The sequence below is a fragment of the Syngnathoides biaculeatus genome, chromosome 4 (assembly GCF_019802595.1).
Source record: "Syngnathoides biaculeatus isolate LvHL_M chromosome 4, ASM1980259v1, whole genome shotgun sequence".
Classification (NCBI taxonomy): Eukaryota; Metazoa; Chordata; class Actinopteri; order Syngnathiformes; family Syngnathidae; genus Syngnathoides; species Syngnathoides biaculeatus.
In genome coordinates, this window is record NC_084643.1 from 30,041,809 (window position 1) to 30,057,608 (window position 15,800).

General features: G+C 42.1%; 1 protein-coding gene and 1 long non-coding RNA gene across 7 annotated transcripts in view; one reads left to right on the forward strand and one right to left on the reverse strand.

Moving 5' to 3' along the window:
• Positions 1 to 15,800, reverse strand: part of trpm3 (transient receptor potential cation channel, subfamily M, member 3) — a 69,742-nt gene that overhangs the window by 11,083 nt on the left and 42,859 nt on the right. For 2 of the 3 annotated variants that reach the window (XR_009794520.1, XM_061816500.1), the window contains 6 exons: positions 13,450 to 13,653; positions 10,412 to 10,552; positions 7,822 to 7,950; positions 6,496 to 6,747; positions 3,701 to 3,875; positions 1,389 to 1,539 (listed from right to left, as the gene is read on the reverse strand). Coding sequence is in view for 2 of the 3 variants with exons in the window: in XM_061816500.1 (XP_061672484.1) it covers positions 1,389 to 1,539; positions 3,701 to 3,875; positions 6,496 to 6,747; positions 7,822 to 7,950; positions 10,412 to 10,552; positions 13,450 to 13,653 (1,052 nt within the window). In the remaining variant the exon portion in view is untranslated. The remainder of the gene's footprint in view (positions 1 to 1,388; positions 1,540 to 3,700; positions 3,876 to 6,495; positions 6,748 to 7,821; positions 7,951 to 10,411; positions 10,553 to 13,449; positions 13,654 to 15,800) is intronic. The other variant, XM_061816499.1, reaches the window with a different exon arrangement.
• On the forward strand, positions 5,925 to 13,649 carry LOC133499031 (uncharacterized). Of its 4 annotated transcripts, none has more exons than XR_009794522.1 (5): positions 5,925 to 6,528; positions 6,608 to 6,828; positions 11,356 to 13,289; positions 13,356 to 13,435; positions 13,524 to 13,649. It is a non-coding gene; the product is annotated as an uncharacterized LOC133499031 (long non-coding RNA). The 4 variants fall into 4 exon arrangements; XR_009794524.1 differs by having other exon boundaries at positions 5,926 to 6,528; positions 6,608 to 6,672; positions 6,745 to 6,828; positions 11,356 to 13,435; XR_009794521.1 differs by having other exon boundaries at positions 5,926 to 6,528; positions 11,356 to 13,435.

Sequence of the window (15,800 nt, forward strand, 5' to 3'; positions counted from 1 at the left end):
AACAATGCATATTTAAAAAAAGAAAATAAACCATCTGTTGCAGCAGAGAGCTTAACATGTGGCCGCAATCGCTTCCGTGTACATTCCGTGGAGACGACTCCGTCCTCTTTTTTTTTTCAATCATAGTTAATAAAAAAAAAATCATAATCATAGTTAAAACCAGGGGTCATTTATTAAAATATTGATATTTGTATTGAATACTGGATGAAAAGATCGATGGATTCAGGCAAAGGTTAATGTGTGGCCGAACACGCTTCCGCGTTCACGAGCCGTCAAGCCCATTTATTTATTCCTGACCGAGAACAGATCCAGCAACTAAGTATTTGTATGCGTCCAGACTTTTCTACGCTTTCAAACTTTTCCGTATAAATCTCGACGACTTACTCACCAGATAAATGTGTAGATCCAATTGTCCAAGACAAGTGAAGCGAACTTACAGTCCAATTTCTTATTGGCAAACATCGACTTTGGCATTAAATACGGGTCCTCTATGCCGAGTTTATATAATTTTTCTAAGTACCTACATTTATTTTCACCTTCTAATTGTCTCACGGTATCAGACATGGCTCGGGGCGTTGTGCTATAAGACATTTTCGTTTCGTCTCCAACCGACTTAGCAATGCGTCATGATCCTGCCGCTCCAGCACGAGCTGTGCGGGTGTCCGCGCAGGTGCGCTGATTGGAAGGTGCACACCTGCGCCTCATGCAGCCTGATTATGCTGTGGATTTATATGACCGCGATGACAACTGGCCGGCGCCAGTTCGTTGATCTTCATGTCCCGTTCGTGTGCTCCGGTATCCCTGATCGAACCTGTGTGTACCGACCTTCGCATGTTCTCCAACCAACCTTGTAAGCCTGACTCCTTTGATACTTCTGCCTGCGTTGATTGTTCCCCTGTGTACTGACTCCTGCCTGTCCGCTCATCTGCTCTCTTCGCCCGACGTCCCAACTACCGCTGCTGCACCGGACTGCCTGCTCGATCCCCGACCTCGGCATGTAATAAACGTGTCTCCTTGAACTACCTTGGATCTTCCGAGTCCTGCATTTGGGTCCTACTCTCGTTCCGATGGGACCTGACACATTGAGCTTTGTTGGACCGGCAATATGGCAACGTAAACAAAAGTCACATGATTTTATGACGTAGGTGCATGAGCTCTATAAACATCAGAGGAACATACTGTTTACAGTTATATCAATCTATCCATTTTCTATTCTGTTCAGACAATTAAGGCAACTGGAGCCAATCCTAGCTGACTTCAATGAAGACACAGTGTAAAATGGACTGGTCACCAGTAAATTGTAGGGCGTGCATCCAAAATACATTTGAATTTAGAGGCTGTTGTCATAAACAGATCTACTTGTAACATGGACAAGATATGTTACGTACTTGAACACAGCGATGAGGAGGTTGACCAGCAGTATGTTGGCCACCAGCAGATAGCAGGCCATGATGGCCGGCACAATCCAGGCGCCCGTTTTACATGGAGGCAAAGCGACCACCACTCCATCCTCAGTGGTGATGTTCTGCCCACAGGGAGCTGCACAAAAAAAAAAAAAAAAAAGATACATTTTTTACAGAAAGCCAAGATATGACATAAAAATGCATAGGACATAGAAATAAATAAGCTAAGTAAGCAAAACATGATTGTAAAGTTAGAGGTGACAAAAGCAAGCAGAACATTAGAAAAAACTGAAAAAACACAAAATGCATATTTCCTCAGCAAACAAAGGTGAAGTTTATTTTTTGCTTATCTTAATGAGTATGGAGGGAACAAAAACACGTTCATCATGTTTCAAAGCACAGCGTTTACAATATATTTATCACATTGTCCATGTTTCAAATATATTGTCACATCTGGGGTATCATAGCCATAACGCCAGTCAATGGCTGCTTTGGAATGTATTGAAGATACATTCAGTGTTTTTTCCATCTGCGATGGTTCAGTTGCTGTGGATTACCAGCGGAACAGTCAGCCTCGGGTCTTGGCTTTGTTTGCTTTCAAAGATTCATTCTGGTCATGCTCGTCATTGTTTGACGTTCAATTGTTCACACAACGCAGCCCAAAGACAGAGAACTGAAGTAATTTTCTACTTTGAAAATTTTGCACGCTCCAAATCAAGAACTCTGACAACTGAACCACGTGAAAAAAACGTTGACACATGATGACGGGTGGCTGATCACGATGCACTGAATTGCTTATTTATGCATCTGATTTTATGTAGTCTGGCTTCTGCTGCGTGCCTCGAGCAAGAAGCTGAGTCAGCAGCGAGGGAGTGTGTGATGTGCGGCTCGTGCAACTGATAAGTTCGACATGCCAATGGCGCTCCTTCCAGTCAAACCTTTTAATGTGGCTTCAAACCGGTGGCAAGAAACATCAAGGGACTATCAGGAAGTTTCAACTTTGATAGATCCACTTGCTGTTTAAATGAAATAAAAAGAAAGAAACAAAAGTACCAAAAAAACAAAACAAAAAACAACCATGACAGACAGGAAAACACCTTATTTAAAAGTGTTGCTGCCATGTAATGGCTATAAGGCAGCCAGCGACGGGTAAAGTTGCAGACAGGAGGTGGCCTTCGGTCAAACTACAAGTAGGCCAAATGTTAAAAATGTTTACATCAGCTAATCCTAATCCAGCACCTGTCATAATACAGGGCATCCCAAAAGTGTTGACATCATTTCATTGTTTAATAATGTAACACTTTCTCACTAATATGATCTCAAATGGATAAATGTGGACAAACTTTATTTTATGTTTTGTTCAAGGTTAAAAAATCATAGTACACTAGCTACCGCTCTTGTCTATGTTCTTTTATGCAGATAACATTCATGCAAAATCAAATTGTCTGTGAAATTGGTGTGAAATGTACATCTATTTGAATATGGTGCTTAAATTGACATTGTTAATCTTTAAATTTTTAACATTCAATCGAAACAGATTTCCTAGGACATGTTGTTGTTCCAAATGATGTGACACTTTTTGGGATAGCCCGCATTATTGTGCAGTAGCTGACCCAAGACACCAAACAGGGCAACTTCAACCAAGTGTGTGGCGTAGCATGCACACGTCTGACCTCTAGCGGTCGAAATGGGCACGGCGTGGAGGTAAAGTGAGCATGATGAAGCAGGGCGGGGAATTAAGGTCGATGTCATTATTAAATCTATGTTGAGTAGATTTACTGGAATTTTGAGAGCACTGGGCAATGTGGGATGCACCACTACTACGCCAGGTTCCGAGAGATCGTAAGTAATTTTCGACCAGCCAGAGTTTTTCATTCAGCCTGTGCTGTAACTTCCTACTATGAATATCTGAAAGACAGAATGAAAACATTATTTCAGATCTCTTCTCTTTGGGCCACTCCTCCCACAACGGACAATCAAACATATTCACAAAAGGAACAGCACACAAATGCAGTCTTGAACAGGCCGATCACAGTCGATACAACAGGGTGTCGTTTATATTTCTCTACGGTGACATAACAATCAAAGACTAAGACTAACTCAGACCAAAATGAAAGACTGATGTGTAACTGCACAGTTTGTGGCACAAAAACAGCATTCGATTGTTTTCCATCATGTACAGTCAACCAGTATCTTTTCTACTTGTAGGATCCGAGTTCCAAATTCTGCCCTGAGAAAGAAAAACTAGAAAAACATCTAGTGCTTGCGTGCTGGCTAGTTCTTGGTTGTGAACTTACGGTCAATTTGGTCAGCAAACACCTCGCCGTAGATCATCCAGTACGGCATGAAGAAGATGTTCCGTGCCAGCATCCAGGACGGATCTTCGTTGGGGTTGAGGATGGCCTGCCGCGCCACCCCAAAGCTCATGAGCACCACTAACATGATGATCACAAAGTACATCATGTCGATCATCTGGTGGAAGGGCCGAAGAGGAGGGATGTCAAAGGGAGAAGGTGGTTCAAAAAGAGAAGGGAAGAAAGAAAGAAAGATATAAAAAGAAAGAAAGGAGGATTTTTACAGAAGGGCGCGCAGTGAATCATGCGACGTCAACCGCACGTCTGAAGAAATAGTTTGATTAATGGCTGCCTTCGTTTGGACTTCGCGTTTCCCACTTCGCTCGGAGCCTCGGTTGATCAGTCAAAGTTGAAATTAACTTACTTAAGGCTTAAACCTTGCGTAAATATTCAATCAGCCATCAAGTAACTGTGCTTCCTTTATGACCATTAGTACGGTACTCAATTAACCAGGCAGTCAATCACCTTCAAGCCTTTGTTGAACCCAAAACATACATTGACTCATCAGAATTAACACCCATGATCCTTTATGAGGCGGCACGGTGATCAGCTGATAAAGCTTTGGCTTCACAGTTCGGAGGACCCGGGTTCGATCCCGGCCCCGCCTGTGTGGAGTTTGCGTGTTCTCCCCGTGCCTGCGTGGGTTTTCTCCGGGTACTCCGATTTCCTCCCACATCCCAAAAACATGCAACATTAATTGGACACTCTAAATTGCCCCGAGTTGTGATTGTGAGTGTGACTATTGTCTGTCTCCATGTGCCCGGCGATTGGCTGGCAGCCAGTTCAGGGTGTACCCCGTCTCCTGCCCATGGACAGCTGGGATAGGCTCCAGCGCTTCCCGCGACCCTCGTGACGATAAGTGGCAAAAGAAAATGGATGGATGCATCCTGTATGGCGGCATAGCGGACTCATGGTTAACGCCTGGACAGTTCTGATGTTACACGTTCAAATCTTGGCCCGTCTGTGTGCCGTTTGCAAGTTCTTCCTGTGTTTGCATGGGTTTTCTTTCCTAACTTTGCGAAATGTTTCTTCATTAAATTGTCCATGGCTGTGAATACTCGCTTGTCTGTACGTGCCCTACAATTGACTGGCAAACATTCCTCTCACGCCTCTCACCAAAAATCTGCCATCTTAGGCAAAGCTCACCCCTGACCTTAATAATGTAATAGAAAATGGCTGGATGGATGGATGGACTACTTGGACAATAGCACTTCTTTCACTCCTCTCTCCCTCTCCTAACTAAACTCATACAAATGTTAACGAGAAGACTGTACAATAAACAGCATGCCACAAGGCAAGTACCCTCGTGAGTACTACAGCTTTTGTACACTTGACTTTTATGGCGTGGTAATCCTGTAATCATTTGGCCCCGGAAAAGGTACAGAAGTGCAGCCGTTACCCCCGTGGGATACGTTAGTTGTGATAATAGGACGGATAATGGTCACGCGGAATCTCCTTTTCCAGCAGTTTACAACAACCAGGGGAACCACCAAAACTCAATGCTCTCATGGTGTACAATTAGGAATCAGATCAAAATCCAGTGGTAAAATAATGCCTCAATAGTCACATAAAACTCAAAACTTGTGGATATATCTCAGCTCATTGTCAAAGATGACGTAATTCTACAGCACACTCTAACTGGACAACATGTCCTCAGTTATGTGATGGCCCCGACCTACGATTCACCGTTGCAAATGGTACACGATTTAAAAAAAAATAACTAAATAAAAATTGGAGGTTGGGGAGTCCAGCCTGCGTAATCATGTGTAATGTGTCATTTGTCATCTTGGTGTCACGGAAGTACATTGAAGTGTTTTGTTTACAAATTGCTGCCATTTTGTGGCATCTATGTGCAATTACAGTTCAGTTCCAATTACAATTTCAGCGCAATTTATGCACAGATTTGCGCGATTTGCTGAAGGGCTCGATCATTATGTAAACACATTTGACACCGCGTCAGACCATTTAAAATTTTTTATGATCCAAAGTTTCACTTTTTACACTTGGATATTGCATAGATAAGAATGTTAAAGCGCAAAATGCATATGCAAAAAAGCTTTGCTCTCCACTGCCTTGGAAGTGTCATGCATGCATTTTATTTTGGGTTTATAATACTGTATACTGCTCAGATCTTTGTTTTCTGGCTATGAAGGATGTTTGTTTTGACACTCCTGCCAAGTGGCTTGAAAAAGCGATACCATGCTTTTCAAAGTGAGCACTGTGTGGTTTACCCTTGTACGCGATCTGATTAGAGCCCACAATGTCTTCTAAATGACCTTACAAGTTTTGCGTGTGTGCGGCTTTTTCAAAAGTTTCCCTCTCTTTCCCACAAACCATCTGGCTTGCCAGGTTAATTATGGCTGAAATGAATTCAGGAGCTCGTGTGCTTTGTTGCTTGTTTTTCCTCTGAAATGCTTTGATTTCAATGCAGCCACAACATCATAGAGTGTACGCCAATTCCACGAAAAAGTTGTTCCGCCCCCTCTCTAATTGCTGATTGTGTTATCAAAGAGAGCTAATGTAAAGGACCACAGAAAAAAAAAAAAAACAAAACTTCAAACACCCTGGCCTGGAGGGTTTTGTTTTGAAAAGTGTGTCACAAGTTCCACATCGAGCTTAGATGTTCAGTTAGGGTGGCCTCAGGCCCCCCACACAAATGACACGTTTTGTAATTCTGCAAATCGGCCACCCTTATGTCACGTAACACGGAAGGAGATCACGCTCCAGCTACATCTCACCATCTTGCCAATCATCATCACATAGGGACCCAGGTACTTGTTGACACCAAAGATGTCGAGCAGCCGGATGTACCAGTAGATGATGTTGACGCAATAGATGACCCGTCCATAGCTCATGAGCGGGGGATCCTGGAGACGCAGAACCATGCCGACAGAAAATATGAGGATGGCCATGAGGTCTGTGATGTTCCAATACTCCTGAAGCCACACCTTGACCTTCTGTAACAACTTCCCTGGCTCTGACATAAGGATCTAGAAGAGGGTTGGAGAGGAATTAGATCTGGGAAGGGAGATCGCAGGAGGATCCTAAAATGCGTGAGAAAAGAATTGCAGGTAAATACATTCACGTGAGACTAAAATGGAGAAAGATAAGAAAGATAATGCTCAGTCTAACACTATCACCACAGTAACATGAGTAATGTTAATACATCTAGAAACGACAAGCGTAATTATAATGCATGGCAAAATGACTGCCAATAGAGGGCAGTGTGAGTTCACATATTTCGAGGCATTGTTTAACAAAGGTAGGTGACAACATGGTGAACGGTTTTCATACACTAAGAACATAAACAAGCCAAAACCCAACACATTGTAGTTAGATTTGTTTACACTGTTCAATTTTCCTCTTTATTCACTTGGTTTATTTTGCCCCAAGTCCTAAATAGCCTCCATTTCTGTTCTCTTGCCTTTTCTTTATCATTCACTGTTTCATTACATGGACATAATGTTAGGCTTCAGTTTCCGCTCACACACCTTCCCGAATTAAGCATCACTGTGTCATCAGTTCAGTGTGCGGAAGCGCATTTTTTTTTTCCCAACATACTGGGATTCTGCATGTGAGATGATTTAGGTCCTGAATACATAAGAAATGCTTACGGAATACAAACCCAGTTGAGCTCTGAGATCGACTGACTCAGGTCAAATAGTGGTTCGCAGAGTCCAAAGCAAACATAATGAAGCTGTACTTAACTATTATGCTGCACACAAATGGAATAAGTTGCCAACAGAGTGAGGTCAGTCCCAAGAGTGAATGTTTTTAAATGCAGGTTGAAAACTTAGCTTTTTTCTCATGCTTTTTCGAATATATCCACTTCTCATGCTTTTTCGAATATATACTTGCACTGTATACGGTTTTAACTGTCTTTTTAAAAAAATATCTTGTCATTTTTATTGTTTTTATCCCATTTTAAATGTTTTATTTCTTTGTTTTCAAATGCCTTTAATCACGTAAAGCACATTGAGTTACCTCGTGTATGAAATGCGCTATACAAATAAATTTGCTTTGCTTTGCTTTATGTGTTACATGAATGTGCATGCGAGGAGTACCTCTCTCATCTTCTCAATGCCATTTGTGAAGATGTAAGCGATGACAATCCACTCTTGAAGGGAAGGCCACAGGTCCATCTTGACCAGGACAATGTAGTTGAACAACATTAGGTAGCCCACGTAGGCCATCTGAAGCAGAAAGAAAATACTAAAAATTTATACAACGCTAATTTGCTAGCAGCTGACAAGGTGGTAAGCAATATGAGCAGAGAAAGTGTTAGGGCACGTGATAAGGGTGTTACAACTTGCCCTGTATTCAGGGACTATTTTAAAAGACAATGGAGACAATGCTAACTTGCTAAGAGACTCTGCTGAAATATGCAAACAGTAGCGTACAAGAATACACCTTAGCAAGATAGAAAAGTAAGAAACAAGATAACCCCAAGATAAATTGAGAATGATTTTACATCTTGCCCTATATTCATGTTTATCATTTCCAATGATGTTTAAAGTGGAAAGCATCCTGGCACATGCCATCACAGTACAGGAAAGGAAGGCACTCCTGAGTGCCATTAAAACTGCACAACACTTCTGCGGGGTAGCTTTCACAACACAACACTACGTACAGTAAACCTGTAAACGCTGCGCCGCAAAAAGGCCACAGAACATTAGCAGAGACAGCACACGTCAACTGCACTTTTCAAGCTGGCAGACACCACAGGAGCATCGCAGGTGTGCAGCCAGAACAACAAGACTAAAAAAAGAGCTTCTACCGACACGACATGAGACACCTGAACAAATTACATCACAATCTGTGAACCAGATCTTCTTGTAATCCTGCTCACTTGAATGTTTACACTGTCACACTGCTTCAACCTGCAACACTTGAATAGTTCAATGCGTACATCTTTGCAAGTTGAATACATTTTTTTAACTAACCTGTAACTACTGCAAAAATCAAATTCACCTTTTAAAAAAAAATTATGTTTTTTTTTAAATTGTTCTTCTGTAAATTAACTAGCCCCCTTTTTTTTGTATTTATCTTTTGTTATTTTTGTTTCTTTTTCAAAATTGTTTGTGTATCCTTTCAATAAGTGGAGGGAGAATAGGAAAGTAAGAATGTCATCGCTCCATTACGGTTAAGTTTTCACTGCAGACATCACAAACATCTTGTATATTGACTCAGATGCTAACATTCTAGCAGTTGGTATGCCAACATGTAGCAAAATACTCATGTTATGTACGAAAGTGCCAAACAGACTGTTAAAAGATTTAACATCTTTTCTTATACTGTTTCTAATGAAAATGGGTAAAATGCTAACACCCAAACAGGTGGTGTGTATGCACGCTGTATATAGCAAGATAGCAACGTAAGTGACAAACACGGCAAGAGAGATTGGTCAAAATTTTACATCTTTGGCCTGTATTCAGGCGCTACTTCTTTGATGGACTGAGTGATTCTTGTATTGATGAAGTGCGAACAGACTAGCAGTTGTATTGCTAACATAGCGAAAGATAGCCACCTAAGTCGAGTTTGATGAGTGGGTGATTGGCCCACTCCATCAACCATTAACTGGTGCTGGCTGCTGTGACACTTGCTCATTTTAACGACTCCTCACTGAATAAGTGACACTATTGCTCAGAATAGAGATTTGATGTCGTGACACCTGATTGCGATACCTGCACGATCGGCCTGAAAACGTCCATTATGCGTCTCCTGCGGCTGCGCTATTAACGTCCGTCGTCAAGTGAGTGATTTGATTTCTATGGTGCTTGTAATGTGGACTGTGGTTCGCCACCATGCAGAACGGAAGAAATCATATTCAAATCATAGGTTAGGCTTTGTGCGGTCGGAAAAAGATGAGCACAAAATCCATCTTCCTGTCAGACTTTACGGAATTATTCAGTATTATTCCAATTTGTCTTCTGTCAACACAAAACAATGGTAAAGTATATTGGTAAAACAATCCGTGGAAACGGATACTTGGTTGTGTGACAAAACTGCCATCACAGGGCTACGGACCATACAGCAGTCACGGTAAGCCAGAGAAGACACCACAAGAACATGAATAACATTCACAAAAGAAGAGGGAGGAAAGTAAATAGCCAGAGGTGGGAAATAGGATGAAAGAAGAAGCATAAGCAAACAGTGATGTCTCTTAAAAAAAAACAACACAAGTGATATAAAAAAGAATCAAATAAACACACGGTCACAAAGTCCCACAAACACGCATTTCAAATCATATTTTTTTTTGGGGGGGGGTTGATTTATTTGTTTGCAGAAGAGTCAATAAAAGCAAAACATGCTGACACTCACCAAAGTTTGCTGCAAATTTAGAGTTTGCATTTGCTACTGTATGACTGCAAGGGCAATCAACTTTAATGCTTCTACTGTATTGCTATCTTTCAAAAGTTCCTTTTTTGATACTACTTGCTAGAGCTCATCAGAATGTGCAGGTGTACCTAATGTTGTTGCTGACAGTCCTCACTAAACTTTCCAATCCCAAGGAAGCTGAGAAATGACAGAGCAAGAATAATCTTGGCGCCACTAAGGAGGGAAATGCAACCAGAAATCAAAGCTGCTGGAGTATCAGAGACCCCCACACAGGAAAGGAGCACATTGCATTGTGCTTGTGGACCTCAAACTGACCGTATGGAACCAGAACTTGACGATGGGAGCGTTGTAAAACTCGTAAATCTTGCGTCCCATGGGGATGAGGCGGTGGCGGTTCTGAACTTCCTCAACGTCCTTTTTCCTGGATGTCTCCGTGGCTACCTTCCCCAGCATGGCCTGAGGGGGGACGCAAATCCCACGAGGAGGGAAGTATAAAGAGATGGAGGAAGTGGGAGGAGAATGCGATGTGTCAAAAAGAGGAGGGGGGAAAAAGGGAGACAAGCATGTCGAAGGAAAGCGGGTGGATGGGAGTGTTGGATACGAGAGAGGAGAGAATAAACACACACGGGATAAATGGTTACTTTCTAGACAAGAGAACACAATGTCATCATTTATCAACATGTCATATCCAAGGAAGCAAGCACAGGCAATGTCATCATTCCAAAATGTGAAATGTGTATTTGAGGTGAGTGTTGGGGTGAGTGAGGGCTGGTGATGCACAACAACACACAGACACACACTCATGGATTGTGTCTCAGACAACAGGGACACACGAAGAGGACAGAAATAGAAGACAGACGAGGAAGACATAGAAATCTGGTTTCCATCTGGGACACAATTCCTAAATCCATGAGAGAGGATTCACGAGTCACATTCTTATCATGGGTCATGGTTTTTATGTGAACGCAACACCAGGCCGCTGAGGGAGTTTCAATTTCATTCAATCTACTGGATATGTATTGGACACTCACAGGACACTTCATTAGGTACACCTACACAACCCTATGTGCTGCGGTGTGAAAGACTACAATACAAAGATAATAATGCTCAGTCACTTCAGCAATGGCTTTATAATTCGAGCTGTAGTTTGCAGTGGAGAAGAACTGCAAACTGTTATTTTAGCTATTTCTGCTATGTTAGATCATCAGTGGAACCCAGGTTTTCACAATTCAATTTTCAATTGTTTTCTTTCACCGTAGATTTTGTCCCAGTTTTCCTGCATCTGCTCAGTTTTCATGAAGATGAAGATGGTCTGTTCAAAACTTATTCGCCGGCCCTCGTGACTTAGCTACGTATTTCCTGGAATCGAGGGCCTACACAAAACATCGCACGCACAACTGAGTTGAGGGATGTCTTTGAGGGCTATTGGTGAATTACCCTTCCAAACAATAATCGCTCTTCCTCCTTCTCTTCGTCTTTCATATGCCATCAAGAGTCTTCAATAAAGATTGTTTAAAGGGCAAGTTAACCTACGTTTTTTTAAGAATACCTGTTATGTGCCACCACTAATCAAAAACAGTATCCTGGTCAATATTGTGTACATGGAATAACAATTCATCCATCTCTGTCAATCACAAAGGGCCGCCGCTTGGGGCAATCCCACCCTCTGCTGGTGACCGAAATTAACGTCAGAACTACCCCCCAAATCCTGCCTATGACATGACCCAAACCCGGCAAATAGGTTCGTAGACTCCCACAGTATTCTGCGGTAACGTGACTTGTGTTTTCCTTATGTTAAGATGTAGTTCTTAGTATTTTGTTGTTGTTGTTCATTGTTTGGGGTGCCTTGAATGGATTAATTGGATTTAGATTATTTTTTAAGGGCAATATTGATTTGGTTTGATTTGGTTTTAGTCCGACGATTGAGAACAATCAGTTCAAAAACCAAGGTTCCGCTGCATATTAAAAAAAAAATAAAAAAATGAGCATTATTACCTTTCGAATGGAGATATTGGTGTTATACAGCCCTACTATTTGATCATACAAGTAATCTTTATTTATTCTTAAGTATCTGGCGGTGCATTTCTACAGTGAGAAGCCGGGACAAAACTGCAAATGTGCCCTATAAGAGCAGGTGTCTTGTAGGTCATGTCCACATAAACACAGGCATTTTGGTTTTTAAACTAAATATTTTTCTCTCCCCCTCCTACTTACTAAATATAAACTACACATACTCTGCATCACATTTTTACTTGTATTTTTTTTATTCCTGTTTTTAAGTTTTGACAAGACTAACTACTTGACTGCCCTTTTCCTTCACCGAAATACTGACTCTCTGGGAATTTCATTCTTCTGCTTTCTGATTGGTTCAAATTGGTTTGTGTTTATATTGCTCCCTGCTGTTTTGATGTGCATTTGGCATCCTGTAAATGTGTTTTCACTAATAGAGAGATTGAAATTAGTGTGGAAAGTACATTTTTATTGATTCATATACCTGACTGTGTATGGACATAACCCAAACCATTTTTTCTTCTTGGGTCACATGTGCAATTGTCCATTTATTTATGTCGGCTTGCTGGCTGTCCTCAATGCAGATGGGAAATAGTTAAAGTGGTGCTGAGAGGTGCTCGACTTCAATGCAATCAGTTAAATGGACAATATAAGATCCAGGTTGTGAATTACAAATCAATTTCCACTCTTGATTTCTGTGCACAAACTGGATCCTGATATATCTCCTGAACTGATTAGATTGAACTGGAAAAAGTCCCAAGTGCTGTCTGGCATCCAAGTCTATAAACGCCGATGGAGCGACTCTGTGGCTATGAGAAAGTCCTCGCGTAGACTCTGGATGATTTAAAATGTGCAGCAGCAGGCACGCACAGTTACATAAATGCAAATCCCCGGGCCTGCCCATGCTCGGCGGCCCACATGCGGAGTGGTCCGCTGCAGCAAGCCGTCACCAGAAGGAAAGCGGGAGAGGCAGCTGTCGGCTAGCATTGTACTGTACCTCATCTCGGAGAGAGGGAAGGAAAGAGCACGTGGGGAGTATTGGAAGCGATAACAAGAGGGACCAACGGGGTGACGGGGAAAGGCAGAGGAGGGAATCGATAGAAGGAGAAACATTCACGAGGAAAACCCACAAGAGACGCTACAACTCCACGACCGATGTCTTGGATTCGACAACGAGAAACGGGTAATGTTGTGTGCGTTTTGAGATTTGTCCTTGTGAGTGTGTGAGTACAAAGAATTCTCATTGCAGGCAGAATGAAACTGCACTCGTTGTGGACATGACTACTTCATGTGTAAATATGTGCACAGGTTCTGAGATGCAGGGCTGAGGTGGGTTCTCTCACCACGGAGTTGTACTGCGCCTCACAGTAAGATCTTACTGTGAACTCCATGTCTTCCTCCTCCTTCTCCTTGACAGGCTTCTCGGGCTCTTCTTCCTCCTTCTCCTGCAAGTAGGCCTCCTGGTCCTGAGGCATGTACGACATCTCGTCCTTGTTCTTGAACTCCAGGCTCAGGATAGACGGCGGCAGGAGGAGACCCAGGATCACCTGTAAGGGGAGAGAAGGGTACAAGTGGAGGGAGGTGCTTTTGGTTACAGATGTGTTTTAGAAGACCCCCTTTGTGAGCAGTGATACAGATATTATTATATGGAAGTTCAGATAAAGACAGACGTTAATCATCAGTGAATGTGAAGTGATGTGATTTCAATGGTCATAAACTGGGCTGAGGCCATCACTGTTAAGTAATTTGCAAAAAGTCCAAGCGTGGCAGCAAGGGAGCTTTGTTGAAGTCACCCAGACCTGCAGAAGTAGCCAAACAGAGTGCCGAGAACACTTTGCACTTAATGGTAAAATGGGACAGAAGAGGAATTAAAGTTGCCAGAAGCAGCTCCTATAATTGGTTTCAGAGTGAATATTAGGGCATTTTAATGCACAGAGCACTCACTCTGATTTACACTCATCTTCAAAGGGTCATTTGTAAGCATAAGAACGAGCTTGTCCATTTTGTACCTTAATGGCAATATGTAGCCAGCAGCAAGTAGCAGTAGCGTGAAGACGCAACACCCACCGAATGATAGATTACATAAACATCATTAGGCCCGCCGCACTCCGAGCAATGTGGCCAGACGCGACTGAAGTGGACCATTGCAGAAAAAATGATAGTTGGCGACTCACACTGCTCTACCAACACCCTGCAATGGAAATCAGGTTTTGTGGCTCCCCATACAATACGCTACTGGATTATTTTAATGAACACAGGTATTACAGTATTATTACAGTATTATTATCTTTTTAGATATTAAAGCGCTATTCATCCTGTATAAAAAAAAAAGACAAATTTGTGGTGTTTTGGGGGCATTGGAACAGATTAAACACATTTCAATTGATTACAACTGTCATGATCTGTGTTTTTGTTGAGTTGATCTTACATTCAGTTTTGTTTCATGTTAGCTCGTGTGTTTGCGTGCCTTGTTGATGTCTTGTCAACTCGGGATTTCCTTTCCACCTGTTTTCATTAGCTCTATTCCTTGTGTCTACAACTCTTCTCCCTCCAGCCACTCGTGTCTTGTCCAGGTGTGCCTTGTTGTCAAGTCAGTTTGCTGACATTTAGTTCCCTTTTGTCTGTCAGTGTATGTATGCGGGATTATTGTCAACATACAGTTCTTGAGTCCTGTAATGTCAGTTTCACTTTTGTTTGTATTGGTGTTTTGTTTCACCATATTTGTCATTTTGCACTGTTTACATCCACATTCCTTGTTAGCTTTTTTGTTTTCTGAAAGTAATGCCACGCAGTTACTAGATAAGATAGCAGTTAGCAAAACGTCCACTTCTTCTTCTTTGTATTTTCTGGTAGTCTGGGTGCCCTGTCAGTCATTTTGAAATTGGTTAAGATGATGAAAATGGTTCGGGTTGCTTCTGAGTATGTAGTCCATATATCCACATGCTGCAATATTGAGAGACTCTGACATCAGAGGCCAGCCACAGCGAGGAAAATAATTCATTTTGTTGTAGTACTACTGCAGGCTCAATGTTGGCACACAAAGTGGTTGCGCAAATGTTGATCATAAACAACAAAAAATACACATTCTGGTGTGCTACTGTTGTCATCACTCAGGAGAATCAAAATATGTCAGACATTTGTCAGACTTTAACGTGTGTTGAAATCGATATTGTCAAGTGAGAGATAGCAAACTCATACCCTGCAGTGACTCCCACCTGATGAGTTTCAATGTCAGGAATGGATGCTCACATACATCGCAGTGATAGCCTTTCAGAGATATGCACCCTCGTCATTTCGACAATATTTGGAAAGCGTTATTTGCAGTATGTCATGACACCCTGAGGGCACGCCATCTTGTTTATTCAACTTGTGGTGTGCTTGCTGTCTTTCTGCTCGATGAGCCTCAGAAGTACGCTCAAAGGTCAAGGAATATTTGGATTGTGCCAATGTGCTCCCTCCTCCGAGAGGCTACCCGAGAGGGTAGTGTGACACCCCCGAATGTCCATCTCCCGCTAACTGCACCACGAGCAGCCCAGAAGCCAACCTCTTATTAAACTGAATCCAACCCTCCCGGATCTGCCTTCATCTTGTTACCACAGGACATGAAATTTTGTCAAAAAAAAATCTGCACCCCCAAGTATCTTTTTTTTCCCCATCAGGCAGACAGAATAATAGAGAAAGAGCTCTGTTTCAT